The 20,868-nt window shown below is 38.3% G+C and overlaps 1 protein-coding gene across 2 annotated transcripts in view; it reads right to left on the bottom strand.

Annotated features, from left to right (window-relative positions):
• KANK1 (KN motif and ankyrin repeat domains 1) overlaps positions 1-20,868 on the bottom strand; it is a 152,428-nt gene that overhangs the window by 64,684 nt on the left and 66,876 nt on the right. Inside the window, exons 1-2 of one of the 2 annotated variants that reach the window (XM_042448487.1) lie at positions 15,934-15,952; positions 4,399-4,513 (exon numbers count right to left, since the gene is read on the bottom strand). In XM_042448487.1, the coding sequence (XP_042304421.1) occupies positions 4,399-4,435 (37 nt within the window). In that variant the 5' untranslated portion in view covers positions 4,436-4,513; positions 15,934-15,952. Of the gene's footprint in view, positions 1-4,398; positions 4,514-15,933; positions 15,953-20,868 lie in introns of those variants that run through there. The other variant, XM_042448486.1, reaches the window with a different exon arrangement.

Below are 20,868 nucleotides of genomic sequence, written 5' to 3' on the forward strand. Positions count from 1 at the left end.
ATTATAATGTACCTGCCTATAGCAAGGTACAGGTTCCCAGAGGAAAAAAAAAGCTAGCTAATCATGCTAAAATAATTTGCTTCAATGAATAAGTTAAAAAAAACACCCTAGATGAAACAGGTGTGGTTGAAGCCCTAACTCTAAACAACGCCTTAGCTCATGACAGGTTTGCATCTTGCTGTAGTATGCATCATCAGTGTAAAGAAAGATTTCTAGCAGCAACTATGTTTACCAATACATCTCAAACACCCACATTTGAGAAACAGCATTGGGGATGACATGATTGCTATGAGAAATATTAATGCAACACTGGCGCAACTGTTAGCAATATTAGCAAATACAGTATTCACTATTTGAACAATATAGTTGCCTGTAGTATATGAACCAATCAAAGGTAACATGCAAAATAATAATCATAGGTTAACTATTTCACTGCAATCCTTTTATTGTGTTTTTAAAAATGTTTTCCATTCACCTGTATACAGCTCAGTTATTGGGCAGTCTAAAACTGTAATGAATAAAGTTCATTTGTAATTACCAACTTCAGGCTAAAACACTGCACTCATTTTTGAAGGGGCAAGAAGAAAGGCTTAAAATACATAATTGGAAAATATTTAATCAAAGCTTTTTAACCATGGTAAGGAAATAAGTTTGACCTAGTGATCCTTCCTATATGTGTGTGTGTGCGTGTGTGTGTGTGAGAGAGAGAGAAAGAGAGAGATAAGACTGAACTTGAGATTCAAGGACATAATAAAATCATGGAGCTTTGCAGAAAGTTTCCTCTCATATACTGAACAAAGATCGATAAATATTTTATTCACCTATGAATGAGGTGCATATGAAAAACAGAACAGCCAATTCTACCATCATGCACTTCATTACTAGTTCTATATGAGGACTAATGCATCAACTATGTAAAATCTGAAGTCACAGGCTTTCATGGCTAGCATCCATAGTGTTATGTGCGTTTTTCAGGCTATGTGCCCATGTTCTAGAAGCGTTTATTCCTGACATTTTGCATTATGCAAAACCTGCCTCCTAGTCAAATAAATGCACACAAAAACACTGGAAACAAGGTTACACCTTCTGAAAAAAAAGTCGATATCAGAAGTGACCTTATATGTCCCAAAAGGTGTTCAAGCAACCTACAAGGCATTTTAGTGCAGTTTTCTAGCTATGTGCCTATGTTCTAGAAGAGTTTCTTCCTGATGTTTCACCAGCATCTGTTGCTGGTGAAACATCAGGAAGAAATTCTTCTAGAACATGGCCACATAGCCCCAAAACCCCACAAAAAACTATGGATGCCGGCCATGAAAGCCTTCAACTCAACCTACAAGGCTATTGGCTTGAGAGAAATGTTATTCTTCTGTCTAGGAGAACTTAAAGCCAGAAATAATGTGTACTGAATAACTTACAGTATTTGTGCAGTAGCCAGGCATGTCATAACTTTTAGCGCATGTCATTAGTGCTGCTAAAGCATAGGTATGAGCACTGGAGGAACAAGGCAATGCTGCAGGAAACATGCTTGCTACAGTAAATGTGAGTAGCTGTGCACTATGCGGGTCTGCCTCTTATAAAAAATTTTTACTGAGTCTACATGTCATGAACTTCCTAGCTTTATGTGCAGAATTTCATCAAGCTAGCTAGCCAGACTTCCAGACTCAAAAGACCAAGCTTCAAATCCACATAATTCCTTCTTAGCTTTTCAGCTAAGCCACTCAGTACCACAACCTTGCTTCCTTCTCAAGAGTTACCTCTCTCATAACCACAATCAGCTGATAGCTTGATACACAGCAACACTCCCATTACAGCAAGTGAACTTGCCAGATCACAGGCTTACAATCTAAAAGATGGTATATAAAAGGAAAAAAAGAGAACAGCAAATCCAGTTACCAGTTCTTCATAGGGTTTAATAACTGCTATAAAGGCCAAGTGGAATGCCTGCAAAGAAACAATTCTGGGAGAGAAGAAGAAGCCCAAGTGGAAGATGGTTCCAGTCAAGGCAACATAGGTTGAGACTCCCTCATCTGGAATTCCGAAATCCAAAATGCTCTAAAAACCAAAACTGTTTTCATGGGTACCTTTGCTTTGGTTCAATGTAATCTAATTTTGGCACGGTACAGACTGCCCAAAAAAGGGCAGCCCACCAGCGTCTGTTTTTTCCGCTGGAGGGAAGCCTCAGCCACCAAACTGTGAGGCTTCCTGCTGGCAGAAAAAGAACCTGCAAAAAATTGGTTCTTTTGAAGCCGCGGTGGCGGAGTAACAAGTGCACCACTGGTGCACTTGTTATGTAAGTGCTGCATGGTGCCATGCGGATGCCGCACGGCACTTACGTAACAATGGCGCCGCTGTGTGCACGCCACCATTGTTACACCCTCGTCACATGTGAGGGTTGCAGGGTGTGTGGGAACCCCTATCATGTGACGAGGCACGTATGTACCATGCCCTTGTTTCATGTACAGAATCATTAACAACAGTGAATTAAATTACTTTCTGGCTATGTGTATAAGGTGTATATAAAACATAAAGTAATTTTTTTTCTCTATCACCACAGTTCCAAACAAGTCAGTAGACAAGGTCTTGCCAAAGGATAAGTATGACAATACTTATACTAGAAGTTCATTTGGCCTACGGCAATATCTTCAAAGGACCATCTCCAATAATCTATCATCATATAGCTTTCTTTTAAGCAAGCACACACACACCACTTTATGCAGTTAACTGTGCTATGTTTATTACAGTTATGTATGCTGTTATGTGTATCAAACTGACTAGAAGTACAATAGACTATAATCTATAGTGCTTTATGATAGGGGTCCAAAACACACTGCAGAAATTATGCAGTTCAAGAGCACTTAAATGCCCTGGTTCATTGCTAGGGATTCCTTGGAATTGTTGTTTATGGTAACACCAGAGCTCTCTGACAGAGAAGGGTAGATTTGTCACAAATCTACAGTTCCCAGAATTCCCAAACACTGAACCAGGGCAGTAAAAGCAGTCTGAAACTGGGTTATCTGCAGTGTGTTTTGGACTGTCATCTCAAAAAGAAAACCATGTTTTCTTGATTTTCATCTGGAATAAATGATATCAAACTGGACATTTTAAAAGGAATATAATTTAACACTAGAAGTTCATTTTTGGAAGCAAGATCCACACAATTTGTAGTACTTTGACAAAAATATTCAAGGACATTTACTCCTTTCTTTCAGCCTTCCTCATTGCAAAATGTACATTCAAACAAGTTCAAACAAACAAACTGAGCTTGGTGTCTCCATCTTATCATCCAGACAGGCTACTCTATTTAAGGAATCTTTAAGGCAACAAGTTGTTCTCAGACTATGTCAATCAAGTGTGCTACAAGATCTCTGTGCATGCTGCTTCAGGGAAGTTACACAAATTTATTCCCTGTTATTTTTTCATATGTACAAAGAGGGTAACAGGAGAGGATAAAAATTCAACACATTCCACAAAACAGTGATATGTTTATTGGCAACCAAAGCGCACAAAATTCATCACACAGGTTTTCAAGGCTTCACGGGCTTCTCCATCAGGCAAATGTGTTAAAAAATCACAGGACTACAGAGGATAAAGGCAATCTGCTGGATATCATTTGTATGAAAAAATATATAAACTACATACTTCACTATGCCACAAAATCTGGCTACTCATAATGGCATCATAAGACTTGCATCTGGAATTCTTTAAGTAATTGATTCCTCTTTTGTTTTTGTATTTCTATTGTAATTAAAGCCTCTTTGCTATCCTCAAGAATTCAAAGTGTATACAGGTTCAGTAATCCCTTCTCCAGAATTCCAAAATACTCCAAAATCCAAAACTTTTTGAGCTACATGTCTGTACTGTATTTGCATGGCTGCAGAAAGCATTATACAGGTACTTGGATTCCCACTATTTCACAGTTCCTCAGTCTCTATCTAGCCTCCTTATGTCTCATTGTTGTTATTATTATTGTTGTTATTGTGTGCCTTCAAGTTGTTTACGACTTATGGTAACCCTAAGGCAAAACTATAATGGGGTTTTCTTGGCAAGATTTGTTCAGAGGAGGTTGTATATGCAAATATAGGTATTCCAAAATTGGAGGGGGGGAAATCTGAAACACCTCTGGTCCCAAGCACTTCTGATTAAGAATACTCAACCTGTACTAGATTATTAGCTAATAGTTATCATGCAAGAGTCATATAGACACAACCAACATTCTTAACAAGAAAATCACATGACAGGAATAGGTTTCAATGTATTGTTCCCAAAATAGGAGGGAGAAAAGAAAAACGCAACACATAAAGCATTCCAAGAACTAATTTCAAAACTGTTTTATAAACAATTAGGAACATTTTTGCTTTTCGGAAGAGAGTTATTTCTTCTGATAGGACAAGAGATTACCTGTGGAACTTCCATTAATATTTCCCCGGTGGGCCATGCCTGCTCACTGACAAATCCAGAAACAGATTGTTATGAGTCATGCAAATCAAGCATCAAGTCCAACCAGGCATGCAACCTGAAAAGAAAAGAAAAAAGAGGAGCAATTAAAATATTGTAGTTCAAAGTTCAGTTTCTTTCTGTTAATAAAGGCTAAAAACGTACATATACTACAATTCAAGCTTGAGGGATCCTTAAATGGGAATAAAGAACAGTGGGCTTTTCAGAGTCAAATGACATTTAGAAACTTAACCCTTTGTCAACCCTGCAACCCAGCATTATTATTCTTAAAATGTACCATGAGTGCTTATTTAAATAGTTGCTAACACCACAATATATACATCTTCTTTTGCAACAAAAGCATATGTAAAGCACTACTGTTTTATCAGATAGAAAGAAAGGCAGTAAATGAGCAGAAGTACTTGAATACATAAAAACTTCACTGCACACATAGGAACTACACACTTTGATTTATGTTCTGCTTTCCTGAAAGCTTCTTATTGTTAATTGTCTATAGTTAATATCCTATAGTCCAGAATCTATCAGTAGTAAATGTGTTATTTTTCATATAATGCATTGGAGACAAAAAATGGAAGGTTGGAAAGGACACCACATATAAAGAAACTGACTGTTTTAGGTCCTCAGATCCTACTCAGCAGAGAGGTGAGTGGCTCCATTATCCCAATTTTGGTATATGGCTGTACAAAATATGTTTTACCAGTACTGATTGTCAGTACAATGTTATGCCACAGTAGTTCCAAGTATGAAAATGACTTCTCGATCCAACTGGATTTTTTCCTCAAAGAGAACACAGCTGAATTTGCATGCTAACTAAGGCCTGATTTAGATGGGCCTTTGCGCCGCTCCCGTCACGTGCTAGGGGACTGAGGTTGGCTGAGGACGCACCATCCATACCGGCCTCACCTCTAGCACGTGACAGGGGCATCAAAATGGCAGCGCCCTGTACACACAGGCGCCGCCATTTTGACGCAACGGACGCCATCATGAGTGTGCCATTTGTGCACTTGAACATCCCAAGTGTGACACAAAAACAACCTGCTTTTTGCAGGTTCTTTTTCTGCCGCCGGGAAGCCTCGCTGTTTGGCAGCTGAGGCTTCCCGCTGGCGGATATGGAGGCGGCGGCAGACTGCCCTTTTTGGGTGGTCTGTATCCCACCTAAAGTATCCTCAGAAAAAGTAAATAGCAGAACACAGTATCCTTTCCACATCAACAATTACAACAGTAGGGTAGTTGTTTTATGAACTTATCTTCCATGCAGTTTCAGAAAATGCAAACTGCACCCATCACATCCAATGTGTGGGGTACTTGTTCCGTCATTCAGCAGCACTGACGCTAGCAGTATGTGGCTACAACATAAACCAACATTAGCAATATTATCAAGTGGAACTGATTTGGAAAAGCTATACATACACCCTATTTTATTTGTATACAACATCCAAGCTAGTGATCTATACAGTTTATGGGTGTGTACATATTAAATGGGTGTATATTGGGGCTTAAATGTTCTCACAGCACAGGTACATTAGAAGACAGACTATTTCTCAGGACAATCCTTCAGGCTTTCTGCCCTTACAAATCCTGTGTTTTTATGTGCTTGTCTCATACCTGCCTAAGATTACAGTGTTGTGAAGACTTCAGGGCAAATGTAAGAACAAGTAAGGACTCGTTAGAAGTATTATTTGTTAATACAAGCTGCTCCTGGGGTGGGAGGAAGCATTATTAATTCAGTATTCAAGCTTTTCTATACCTAGAGAGTTAACTGTCAAAAGTCTTGGCATTTACATCACTTGGCAGCATGTGAATTGTTGCCCATTAAAACAAATTTCTTCTCCACATACAGCCAAGTGTTTATTCACCAATGCACAAAGCTGATGAAACCTTTGACCAAAACACAAAGCTGTTGAAAGTTAAGAGGAGAAAGGGGAAGGGAGGAAGAAGAGAGTATGCTTGTTCTGTCATGTACCTTATAGGCTGAGACCAGAAAATCAGAAGGTGTCATCACATTTTATCTGCATTTGTATCCTGTGACATGGGTTACATATACTAAACTCTATGCGTGTATTTAGATAGCAGAGGAACACTCCTCAGCACACATACATAGTAAAATAAATAGGGACAATGAGTGGTATGTAAGTACAGTGGAGTCTTATTTATGTGGGGGATCCGTTCCAGACACACGCACACCCTGCATAATGCAAAAAACATGTATGCTCAAGCCCCATTCAATATAATGTGGTTCGTGCTTGCAGCGCGGCAGGACACGTGCACCATTCATTCTTTTGTCGCACTGCTTCAGCATAAGCTTAAAGCTTCGTATAGTGCACCCACATATGGCATGGGCGCACTTTATTTGTTAAAGTGGGATACACATTTTTGCAAATAAGTATATAGATGAATGCATCTACCCTCTATGTTAAACAACATGTACTGCAGGTTTATGTGGGGTACACCAATATCCCTGCTATTCTCTGTTAGCATGAAGTGGCCAGTTGAAGATTAAAATTTTGTTTCAGCCACAAATTGTGATGAAGAAGCAGCATGATATCATGGGTAGTGTTAGACTAGGATTTGGAAGACCAGAGTTTATATCGCCACTCATTCAAGCTCACAGGGTACATTTAGACTTGCCAGAAGAACTTAGCATAACCCACCTCACAAGATGACAATAAGGTACTGATGGAACTTCTTGGAGGAAAGATCAAATGTAACAAGGAACAAAAAATAAAGTAGATGGCATTAAAATATTTTTTCTTAATGTCACCCATCTTTCTGCAGCAACAAGGTAAAAATGATGGTATGAGGACTTGATCATATTGTCATAATGGCTTATTATCATCATATGTAACGTGAAAAGACACTTAAGCCTTTAACAATGAACGTTTAACTCCAATACTGAGATGAAAGCACCAGGACAAAGCTTATGGCAAAGGATGCATATAGAGGGAAAGACTGTAGAATTGCAAGACCCTAAGTATTGAAAAGATTCTGTTGATGCTGAATATTTGCTAAATATAAGCTCCTATATGGTCTTCTCATTCATGTGTGAGAACTTTTAGTTTATCCACAAACTGTACACAGCCTCTCCAAGTTTCCTACCATAGTATGAAGATGTTTTACTGGGCAGCCATCCAAGGTACAATGTTTAAACTAAACACAACCCTGAGTGTTAAGAGTAAACATTAACAAAAAGGCCCCTTCCTAAAGGTTAAATAATCATTTGGCACATGTCTCCAGGGAGCTTCCCCTGAACAAACAGCACTGAAATTAACAGCATTTGTATGTAAATTCATGTACCACCTGCATCATGGCATGGAAGCACTTCTATTGCCATGGGCTGCTCCAAAATGGCAGTAAAACCTACCCATGAATCAGGATAACTTCCCTTTATATTTTGTCAAAGTAGAGTTTTTACTATAGAGACAACACACTGCTAAAGCTAAAACTAGTATCTCCATGACCTATGGGTCTCCTTCCTCTATTATCATATTCAAATTCAAATTTTATTCCTCTATTAATTACCGGTAGGTTTGTTTTAAGCTTAGCAGAAACTGAGGTAGAATTATTATTTTTCCCATTTAAAAACAGCAGAAATAATGACATTTTAGAGTTTTGACAGTACACAAAGTCACAAGATTTGTAACAGCATCAATAACTGGTTACTTCAAATATGTCATATAATTATAAAACCAGAAATGGCAAATACTATAGAAGTTCTCCCAGTATCTATCACGTCTGCTCCATCCCCCTTGTATATATTAGTGATTTTATCAGATTGGTTGTACTATTAAATGAAGTGCCTAGACATGCCTACATGTTTTATCAGCTGCAGGAATGCACCCGTAGCTGATTTGCTAGGCTCTGCAACTTCTTTCAGTACTTGAGTAATACATCAAATATTACAGTCTTCTTCAAATAGTCAGACCAGTCAATGATTATTACCCAGGTAAACTGTATCTTTTCCTCCCTCCTCTAGACCAGTATTTCAACCTTTCCAGCTCTCACATAGTTAAGAAGAAATCTGTATGTGTTTTATACCCAGAGATCAGAGAACAAACCAGGTTTTGTCTGAGATTTCTGGCACTTTTGTTCCATAGACCTTCTGTCCTTAGAGGCCACTTCACTACATGCTTTGTCATGTTTATTACATATCACCCAATGACCCAAAGGAACATGTCTACGTTTGCTTTTTATTTTAAAGGTTTTATTCTGTAGGACATCTGAAAATTGTCTTTACAATTTCAATTGTATATAGAATCGAGACTGTAAAGATAATTTTGGCACACCGTAACCGTAATTGTAATTCTTCTTAATTTTTATTATTTATTAGCCTTATAATTACCAATCTTATCAAGTCATCAAAATAAGAGGTTATCACAGACAGTGCTTAACATTGCCTACCATCTGATGCAGGTGGTTTTAGCCCAGAAAAACTAAGGCTACAATAAATCTGTTAGTCCTTAAAGATGCCAGGTGCCCTTCTGGAAACAGATTTAATTTCAAATGTTGCATCTCTTGCCAAAAGTCTTAGTTTGAATAGCACAAAGATTTAATAATGCTGGTTGAAATTATGAACAACACAGTTTCTTATCAGTTACCATTTATCTTAATGAGGATTTTATTGAGTTATATACAAGATATGGTGTATTTGAAGTCCCCAAGTGGTAGTATATAGTTTGAAAATAAAAATTGAGGTAGACATAGGTAGAAAACTTGAAAGAAAATGGGATATAGTAAATTGAAGGCTTGCTAAAATTCTGTATTTTGAAAATTAGACATCTAAACCGCTTTCAAGAGGTCAGGAAATACAACAACAATATACTGAATATTATATAAACTGGAATAGAATCTTCTGCCCAGTGTGACCTGGATAGACAGGCTTACATTAGTTTTAAAAAAATGTATACAGAGGGCTTTATAGTCATTAACACGGAAAAAAGCAGAACTTGGGAGAAATTACTTTTGTAGTACAGTGGTACCTCGGGATACGAAATACCCAGGTTACGAAATTTTCGGGATACGAAAAAATCCCATTGGAAAACATTGTTCCGGGTTACGAATGTTTTTTCGGGTTACGAAAAAACTTTTGGTGCTTTTCGGCGCTATTTTACACGGAATCGCGGCTTTTCCCCATTAGCGCCTATGGCAATTCGGCTTACGAAGGCTTTTCGGGTTACGAAAGCGGCCGCGGAACGAATTACTTTCGTAACCCGAGGCACCACTGTACAACTCCCAGAACTCCCCAGATAGCCCAGTCAGGGCTACACTGAACATCTGGGTTGTTTCAGAGCCTTCAGGGTAGGTAACAGCTTGTTTCTGAGATCTCTTTCTCCAAAGGAGGTTAATGAGAAGCATAATTCATAGCATTCAGTGTCAAGAATGGCAGCACAACATCACCAAAGATTTCACAGGAACAAACCTTGAAAGCTCATAGTTTACCTTCTAAATGCAGTTTTGTTGCAGTGGATAAATGATGCAGAGATGGAAAACACTGATCACTATAATGCAGTAACAGAAAGAAAATAGCCTTCCGTTTACTAGTTTAATTCCCCTCCTCATCTTGCCCAAAACAAATGAAATTAATCTGCAGTAAACACAAGTTTCGCATTTAATATTTTAAGCTATTTTAAAATTTTGTAGCAATGGAATGTTACAATTAGACACTGTGCTTTATCATGAAGATTATTTTTAGTTAGTTTAGCTAACCACTGATTCTGAGGGTTCCAAATATGTCTTTCAGTCTTGGTCTAAAAGTTCAAAGAATCTAAGCTCTGTTTGACAATAGCCAGAAAACATCCAAACTTTCCCTTCCCTGCAGATTCAGGTACCTAAACAATAAAAAGATTACTAGGCAGCATGGTTTATTTAATTATTTATTCATTTACTGCATTTCTTAGCATTGTTGCAAGACAGGTTGGCTTACAATTGGAAGCACAAAAGGGGTACCTATAAAATCATCAAACCATAGTTAATTTTTAGACAAACCTATTATAAAAAGATACAGTTTAAAACCAGCCAAACCAAAAAATTGTCAACAAATTTAAAAGTAGATTGAGCCAGCCAGTTTCTAGAACATGGAAAACTACAGGTAATGGTCCCACAAAGGCCTTCTGTGCCATTCTTATAAACTGAGAAATGATAACTGTGGGTGGCTGCCCACAGACACCTTGGAAAGCTACATCCTCCCATAAAGAAAATTTTAAAATACCATCAAATGCCCTCTCCTGGGCATTTTAAACTGAGGAGAGGCTTAGGGAGTGACTGGAATTCCCTTATCCTTTATTTCCTGTTTTTTAAAAAGGGGACTCAAAATGTGTCATAAATGTTTTCATGCCCCTAGAAGGCATTTGGGAGCAAAAACCAAAAACAAAACCCTGCTCCCTAGATGTGGCCCTGCAGGCTGCACTTTGCTTCTGTAAATCGGCAGTGGGAAACTCAAGTGAGAGGGCTAGATCAAATACAGTCACCCCTCCGTTTTTGAGGACTTGGAATTCGCATCCCTCGTCCGTTTGTGGGTGGCAAACAGAGGGGGACAACATGAGATGTGTGCCTGTGGGTGCCCCTGGGCATGTGCTGTCTTTCAAGCCAATGGGGTTTTAATATTGGCAATTTTTCATTTTCATGCGGGGGGGGGGGGGCCAGAACAAATCCCCCATGAAAACAGAGGGGCAACTGTATTATGCTCTCTTCATGGAGGCTGATAAACAGTGGAAGGGATGAAACAGGCTGCCCCTTCTGAAGCCAGATTGGGGCCGCAGCAACTGCATGCCACAGTACCAATCTTCCTTTTTGCCAGCCGAAAAAGAAGTAGCAAATAGTCGCTCCTTTTTGCACAGGCAAAAAGCTGGCTTTTCCTCCCTGCCATGGTTGGAAGCCAGCTTTAAGGCACTCTGGCAGCATGTGGCGTATAAACATGTGGGCAGCTGGGTGGTGTGAAGCCAGCTTCCAGGCAGCTTCAGAGCATGTGACTTCAATACACCGCACTATGGCGCAACGAGGCGAGCAGTCTGTTTTGCCCATTAGTTATAGCCAACTGAGAATACCACACAATATTTACTCAGATTGCTTATGTTCTAACATGTGCTTTAAACACAATGTTAGATTTTTATCAAATACAAATATACACAACAAACCATAACTTCAAAAACAGACTTTGAGTCTCTGAAACCAGTACAATTAAATCAGAGAACTCTGCAGAAACAGTAAAGTGATGGGATTTGTCAGATTTGGTCAGTTTTCACTATAGATCTTGATGTTTTACATGAAGAAACATCAAATATGCCCATTTCTCCCTGCTTCCCCTTTCCTCATCAACTTGGTTTGAATAAGCAACATACAGTGGACAAGATGTAATTTTTTTTTTTAATTTTATTTATGATTAACATGACATACAAATTTTATAGAAACATAAAACATGTAAAACAAACATATTTACATTGCGATACATTTAATTGTCATTAACTAACAAATATAAAAAAAACAAAATATATATATATATATATATATATATATATATATATATATATATGTATGTATGTCTATACACTAGATACCTCTGTTTTAAGAGCATGATTCGGTTATTTAAACGGGTAAACGACATTTTCTTTCTGTCGTCATCCGTTACTTATGAGTTATTTTGCAGCATTTCTGTTATTCCATTAGGGTTATTAACTTATTCATTTTTTCCCATTTCCTTTGGAAGTTTTGATCTGTCTTTCCGTTAATCATCATGGTTATTTTATCCATTTCCCTCAGTTCATTTACCTTTATTATCCATTCTTTCTTTAAATCTTGTTTCCCCCCTTTCCAATACTTAGCAAAAGTTAAGCGTGCTGCAGTTATTATATACAGTAAAACGTCTATTTCTTCACGGCAAAGCTTTCCCTTAAGATCTTCAGTAATATTTAGTAAATACATTTGGGGTTTCTTTTCTATTTCCCATTGTGACAAGATGTAATTTTTAAACCACTTCTATAGACCATCAACTGTCAGTATGATGAAAAACCCAGTTTTAAACTTTTAAAAAGTCATTTTCATTTAATTAAGATTAAATTTAGTGGCTTTTTAAAAACAGCCTTCAAAGTTGCTCAATTCAGTTTCAAAGCAAGATGCTCAAGAATTGCTAGAGAACTAGTAACATTGGGGGAACAGTAATGGTTTAGTTGTACTCATGCCCTCATAGATTGGCTGATCTCTGTGTGAACAGAATGCAGGAGCAGACAAGGTCTAGCATAGAACTTCTTATCTTCTTTCATTAAGTACACTCGTCCCTCCACATTTGCAGCTTTGACTTTTGTGAATTTGATTATCCACAGATTTTATTAATATCTAGGTCCCCCAGAGCAACTCTATGGTCAAGTTTAACCAAAAGTTGCACTGAAGGACCTAGAAATTCCTAGAGAGAACATTCCACTAGGCATTCGTTGCTCCTCCAGTGAAATTCTATGGTCAATGCCCAGCAGATGTTGATCACAGAGTTGCACTGGAGGACCTAGAGATTCCTAGAGAGGTGTTCTTTCAGGCAAAAACATAGTATTTTTGTTCTTTGCACTTGTCCCACATTCATGGGTGTCCTGTACCGCTAACCCCAGCAAATGTGGAGGGACAAATTTATATCTTTCAAGTCATCAACTTGATAATCATGAGGTATGCTTCCCTCCAACTCTGCAGGGCAGGTTTGATTTTTTTAAATAAGTGAAAATCAAAGTTCCAGATAACTGAGATTAAAATATTGTTGAAAAGGAACAATTCCAGCAAATGACTTCAACATTACCATGTTCATGAAAATAGACAAACAAAATAAAATGTGTCTATTAGTGTAGTGTAGTGGTTTGAGTGTTGGACTACGACTCTGGAGACCAGGGTTTGATTCCCCCTTGGCCATGAAAACCCACTGGGTTACCATGGGCGAGTCACACACTCTCAGCCCCAGAAAACCCCAAGTCAGAAATGATTTGAAGGCACACAACAACAACAACAACAACAACAACAACAACACACACTGATTACAACTTTCCACATCATGAAGTATTTCCATTTGTAACATTTGATACCAAGTAAGTTGCTTACTCTTACAGCCAATGTTTGTTTATATCATTTTAAAAACCAACTGTGACCAAAGATAACACTTTGTGACAGCAAAACATACCCAGATCTGATTAAAATGTCTTTTCAGTCATAATACTCCAGAAATATTTCAAACCGCAAAAAATTTAGAATCAAGACTACAGCTCTATGTTGATATTAGCTAATATACTATTCAGAGAGTGCCCTGTATATTTGTGTACATTCCAAGCTATAATCAGACACCTATTCCTAACCAAAGTTCAGCTCTAAAGGTCAGATTTAATTGCACTGCAGTACAGGCCAAGACCAAATCCAAACGACTGCTGCCGCTCTTTGCTGTCAACAGTCAGCTTACTGAGTCTGGATGTATGACTCTTTCGAATATATACTAAAAGAACATTTGTTAAACTATTTTCTCTAGGTAGAGCTCCCAGAAAGAAGATGAAATATACAATGCATACTTGTTTACCACAAAAAGGCACTCAAATAGGAAAGATCCAGTGAATCCAATCCTATTCCTGATTCCTAAATACAGTCCAAAAGAGAAAATCAAGTGTTAACTGGCACACTGTGCAATTAAGGAAGTTCAGATACTTTGTAAATTCACTACATATACCAGATGACTATATAACATTGTGTGTACCTCCCTTGTGCAATTTAGTGGAGCATTATTATGGTGCCAATCTTGACATTTCAAATCAATGAAAAATCTACTTCTTTGCTCAGACATTTATGATGGACTAACGTACCTGTGGATTTGGTTTATTTATAGTTGGATACAGACAGGATCAATAGAGAATTCCACAGATAGATACAGACAAATGCATGTCTTCTACATGTGCTTTTTTATAGCTGGTGGTTTAATGTAGTTGTTATTAGACCAGAGATAACTTTTTAAATCAAGGATGTCATAAAAATGGGGTGGGGGTAGAGAACCAAATGAACAACTTATTTTCCATATACCAGGGATTTCATTAATTTTTTAGTCTCATGAAGAAAAATTTCTATTCAACAGGAGCTTGCCATAGATTATTTATTATTTCAAAACTATATGGCGAAACAGACTATCCTGGAAACTTAAAGCTGCACCTTCTGAAGGTGGATTGGAGCCATGGCAACAGCACACCGCAGCCCCATTCTGCATTTTTGGTGGCCAAAAAAGAAGTGGCAAACAGCTGCTCCTTTTTGCGCCAGCAAAAAGCCAGCTTTTCCTCCCGCCATGGCTGGCTTTAAGGCACTCTGATGGCCCTCAAGATGCCCAGAAGCTGTCCTTTTATACCTGTTTTGCACCTATTATTTCAGACATCTTTCTTTTTTGTTCAACATAATCAAACATCTCTTTAACATATACCTAAGGAATTTAGGCAATAACCAGCTCCCTTTTTAAAGTGTTGGAATTAACAGGTTGAGGAAAACATACATCTGCAATATTCTCTATTTAAGAGACATTAAAACTTTGATTAAAGCCCAACAAGGCGGGAGACACAGGCAATTGAGAGAGCAAACAGAAAAAAGGTAACAAGGGAAGGGATTTTAAGTTAGCACATTCTCAAGGTGTACAGTAGATCATCTAGACAGACCCTTGATATCATTGGTGAAGGTCAGAACAGAAAAGGGATTATCCAGTCCCCGCAATCCTTTTGCTGAACGTTCAGGTATATTTGTCACTAATGACAACTGGAAGATGAATCTGAACAAATCAATAATGTAACAGATATTTTGATTTTTTGAATGAAACCATCTTTGTCCACAGCCACTCTTCTGATCATCTACGGGGACCAAGAACTGGTCCCAAGCCAAGAAACGTGTGAAAATTGTACTGGTTGCCATTCTAGGCTATAAATGCCCAGAGAAAATAAGTAAGCACAGGTAGATTAATCTTTGCGCATTTCCTTGCAAATATGTTAAAAACACTAAATGGTCAATCCAGTGATAAGGAACAAGGCAATATAGAAATCTAGGAAGTTTCTACTGAGAGTGTTTAACATAAAAAGTTTTGTTAGATATTCTCATGTTGGTAGTCCAAGCCAATGAAGTACTCCCTTCAATGTACTTGCCAACATACAGATATCAGAAGGTAAAATGCAAGAAAGTTACTAATAAGAGAGAAGTATATTAGTTGCCATGGTCTCAGTTTCTCTTTCGCTAATACTTAGTGTGACATTTTTATGCTTCTCTATTCACATTAGCCATACTAGTATCACACCTTTTTAATTCTGTACCCCCCTTTCAACAGAAAAAAAAGAGTTTACCTCTAAATAATCCATTTGCATTTAATATTTTTACTTCTATCAAACAGTAGACCATTATTTTAAATAAATCTACTGAATACGAAATAGAATTTAAGTGCATTTTAAAAACCTTAAAAGAGGAAATTTTAAGATTACACAGCTGTGAACCGACTTTATTTCTTACCTGCTGCCATCACACTGAAAGTTGTGTTAATTTTTTCAAAGCTTGTTAGAGGAGAAGGACAGCAGGTTAACACACCAAAATAAAGTTCTTGAATGCTGAGGGCAGGACTAACCCTTCTCTAAGTATAGCTAGAAGTTATTGCATATCATATGAGAGCTAAACCAAGCTGGCCTATTAGGGGACATTAACAAGCTATTTTCATGAGGTGCTTGGAATTCATTCACCTTATGAAAAACCAAGGGTGGTACAGCAAACAGCTTTGGAACAAAATCAGTGCTATTGAAAATTTGACATTTTTCCATTCCCATTCTGTCATGTTAATAATCTAATCAGGAGATGATCAAAGTACAAATGCAGTGGGTCCTTAGTATCCACATGAGTTTGATTCTAGGATCCTTCCCCCTGTGAATAATAGTGTCCTTTATATAAAATAGAAAAATCAAGCTTTGTTATTTAGAATCAATCTCTCTCTCTCTCTCTCTCTCTCTCTCTCTCTCTAGCCATGGATGCTTGAATCTGTGAATGAAGAATCCATGGATAAAGAAGGCCAAATGCATTATTAGAAGAATGTTTTATTGGTAATGTTTGATTTTTAAAATAAGAAGAAGGGAAACAGTTAAATGGTCATGTTTTAGTCTTTGTTCAAAATTTGCAAATCCACATTTTTAAATAATCAATATAAAAATTAAAAATCTAGAAGAAATTGTAATGCTAACTGAAAAATTAAATAGATTAACCAAATGTAATCTATGCTATCCAGAAACACACATGTCCAAGGTAGAATCCACTATGTCCCAAAACCGTCCCACAGTACTACAATTTTCACTTGCTCCAAGAATTAATCGAGAATTCAAACATGAATGGGCTGAATTGCCAGTCGACAGTCAACCTCAGCATACTTTCTTCTGCCTAGGATTAGGTGGTCTCAAGCAAGGAAAGAATGGCAATCCAGAAGCTCCTTAGTACGTCACAGGATTAATTAAAAACAAGGCTACTTTCTGGTTCTGGGTTAAGCCCTGATTTCAGACAGAAATGGAGAACCATGTCCCTGTTAAAAAAAATCTATGTTTTGTTGGACTGCAGTTTCCATCAGCCCGAACAACATAGGTGAGTGATTATGGGAGGTGCAGTGCAACAAGGTTTGGAGGGAGGGAGAGTAGTTCTGATTCAAACAACACCCCTCCCCCCCCGGCCATTCATACTTAATAATAATAATAATAATAATTATTATTATTATTTGTATACCGCCCTCTGGCAAACCAATCCGGGCGGTTAACAACAGTAAAATATAAGATATGACAATTAAAAACACTTTATCCCTCCCCCCCTTAAGACAGTATTAAATAGTATAACATATTAAAAATACAATATCAAGGATAAAAACAGCAATTAAAACTAAAAACCCTGATATCCCTCTGTTGATCCTCAACCATCTCTAAGATGGGGCCACGGGAGGAATGAGGGAATCAGGGAACCTGGGAAGGGATGGTTAATCTGGAAAGGCCTGCCGGAAGAGATCCGTCTTGACCGCTTTTTTATCTGACGGATCTCATCCGGCAGGTCATTCCAGAGTTTGGGGGCGACAGCAGAGAACGCCCTCTGGGAGGTTGCCGCAAGCCTAGATTTTAGAGGCTGCAGTAAGTTCCATTTAAGATGATGGCTTATGGCCCAGAGGCAGGATCAACTGTGCATACCTTATTCCCTTTAAACTCCCAAGTGAAATAGGCTCTTCTCAGCCCATGCTTCACTGTTCTCCAGAACAGACATATCAGTGATAGGAAGAACTCATGCTACTAGTACATAGTGTTTCCATCCAAATGCCACTCATTTCCAGACTAGTTGCCAGTGGTGAATTTCAAAAATATCATCCTCCAGGGCATAGCCAAGAGCCACTTCCTCCTCCACATTTTTTTTTAAACCAAGCTAGTTCTCACACAGTTCCCCAAGACAGTAGAACAATGGCTATCTGACACCTCTATTCCAGAGGAAGTTGGCAAAGCTCTCTAAAGCTCTGTTCACACTGATTGTTCCAGGTGCAATATACCACGCGTAAGCTACACCTTACAAGTCTATTCCAAACTCCATGCCAATGCTAACGTTGCTATCTATGTTTCTGATCCAACCAAGGGTCTTCAGTTGTATCTACTGACCATAAACTGATGGATGTGGGCAAATGTTCCAATCATTCTGTGGTCTTTAAAGGAAGTATGGCAATAAAATTCTTCCTTTACTATAGGGAAAAATTGGTTCCTAAAATAGAGGATAATAGTATAGTGACATGACTGCTTATTTTTATGTTTAAAAAGAAGAAGAAGAAGACCATGGTGCGTGGCTTCATGGATGGGATATACCTCACAGCAGTTGGCATGGACATCTGATCAGGAGCCCTTTAAACTAAGTTATATAGGCAGGAGTTCATCAAGGGCTGGAAATAACAGCCCAAACACTATGCAGAGAACAAGGTAAATAGCACAAGAACCCAACACTGGAGGGGTGGGGGATAGTGAGTGGGGGAGAAGTTAAAAGGCGAATAAGGAGAATGGTTCATGATCTTAGATGTCTGTTTGCTAATGCACAGAGCATGGGAAATAAATAGGATGACCTTGAATTCTTAGCACAGCAAAGAAAATATATATAATAGGCGTCATTGAAACCTGGTGGGATGAGTCTCATGATTTAAAATGTAGTAATAGAGGGGTATAACCTGTTTCAGAGAAATAGACCAAAGAAGAAAGGAGATCAGGAACGTAGCCAGGATTTTGGGAGGGGGGTCCAGACTAAGTGCCACCATTATAATGGGGTTTGGGCACGGCGGCACAGCAGCACACACCATTCATTGTATCTAACGGAAGGGGGGGGCCAGACCCCTCGGACCCCCCCCCCCCCTTGGCTATGTCTCTGAGGAGATGGATTAGCATTATACATTAATGATGTATTCACCTTTGAACTTAAATCTTGGAAGCCAAGTTGAGAAATCTGAGTAAAAATTAAGGAGTGAGGTATAAGAAGGATATGGTGGTGGAAGTCTACTACCGACTTCCAAGCCAAACTGAAGACTTGAATGATGCCTTCCTGAAACAGATGACCATACATTCAGAAAGGAGAGATGTAGTAGTAATGGGGGATTTCAACTATCCTGATGTTTGTTGGAAGTCAAACTGCCAAGAATTTAAGGTCCAACAAGTTCCTCACTTGCCTTGCAAACAATTTCATTGTCCAGAAGATGGAAGAAACAACTAGGGGATTTGTTATTTTAGATCTGATCCTGAATTAACAATGATGATCTGGTTAATGGGATGTAAGTGGCAGGATCTTTAGGTGGGAATGGTCATTTTCTCTTGGAGCTTGTTATACAGCCGAAAGAGAAAACCAAGCATGGTCAGACATGCAATCTAGGTTGTTTTTTTATATATATATATATAAAAGCTGCTTTTAATAAACTTAGGGAAATACTGGTGGCAATCCCATGGTCAGGAATACTAATAGAGAAGGGATGGAAGTTTCTTAAAAGTGAGATACTGAAGGCACCATTTCAAACAGTTGCACTTAGGAGGAAAAATGAAGAAACCAGGATGGATGTCTAAAGCATTTTAAACTGACTTAAGATTTAAAGGGGACATGCACAAGAAATGGGAAAAAGATGAAATCACCTAAGAAGAATTCTAACAGCCAGATTGCATAGAGATAATGCCAGAAAAGCTAAAGCACAGAACGAATTCAGGCTTGCTAGAGAGATTAAAAACCATAAAAAGCCTTTTTTTGGTTATGACCATAGCAAAAGGAGCAGCAAGGAAATGGTAGGGCCACTCCATGGAGAAGATGGTGAAATACTAACAGAGAACAGAGAAAAGACAGAACTACTCAACACTTACTTTGCCTCAGTCTTTTCTGAAATGGAGAACAGTACTCTGTCTGGGGGAAATGGAGCAAATTATGCAGTAGGGGAAATGCAGCATACAATAAGTAAAGAGGTAGTACAAGAATACCTGGCTACTCAAGTCTCCAGTACAGATGAACTACATCCAAAGGTATTAAAAGAACTGACAGAAATAATCTCAGAACCACTGTCAATAATTTTTGAGAATTACTGGAAAACAGGAGCATCCCAACAGACTGGAGGATGACAAATGTTGTCCTCATCTTCAAAAAAGGAAAATATAGAACCCAAATAATTACTACCCTGTGTGTAAGCACTTAGAAAAGAATACCATGATTGCTAAAAGTCAGCATGGGTTACTTAAAAACACGTCATGCCAAACTAATCTTATCTCTTTTTTTGATAGAGTCACAGGCTTGGTAGATGAAGGGATTACTGTGGAGGTACTGTATCTTGATTTAAGTAAGGCCCCTGACAAAGTCTCCCATGATAACTTTGCAAAAAAACTTGTAAAATATGGGCTAGGCAATGCAACAGTTAGGTAGATTTGTAACTGGTTGACCGACTGAACCCAAAGGGTGCAATGGCGTCTCCTTATTCTGGAGAGAAGTGACTAGCAAGGTGACAGAGGGTTCTGTCCTGGGCCCCTTGCTATTCAATATCTTTATCAAGACCTGGATGAATTAATAGAGGGCATGCTTATCAAATTTGCAGATGACACCAAATTAGGAGGAGTAGCTAATATCCCAGAGGCCAGGATCAGAATTCAAAATGACCTTAAGAGATTAGAAAACTGGAACAAAACTAACAAAATGAATTGCAACAGGGAGAAATGTAGGATACTACATTGGCAAAGTAACGATGAAATGCACAGATATAGGATGAGTGACACCTGGCTTGATGGCAGTACATACAAAAGGGATCTAGGAGTCTTAGTGGACCACAGGGTGAGTCAGAATGTGACACAGCTGATAAGAAAGCCAATGCAATTCTAGGCTGCATCAGTAGGAATACAGCATCTAGATTAGTAATTCTCAAACTTTGGTTGTCTAGATGTT

Source organism: Sceloporus undulatus, chromosome 2, assembly GCF_019175285.1.
Source record: "Sceloporus undulatus isolate JIND9_A2432 ecotype Alabama chromosome 2, SceUnd_v1.1, whole genome shotgun sequence".
Lineage (NCBI taxonomy): Eukaryota > Metazoa > Chordata > Lepidosauria > Squamata > Phrynosomatidae > Sceloporus > Sceloporus undulatus.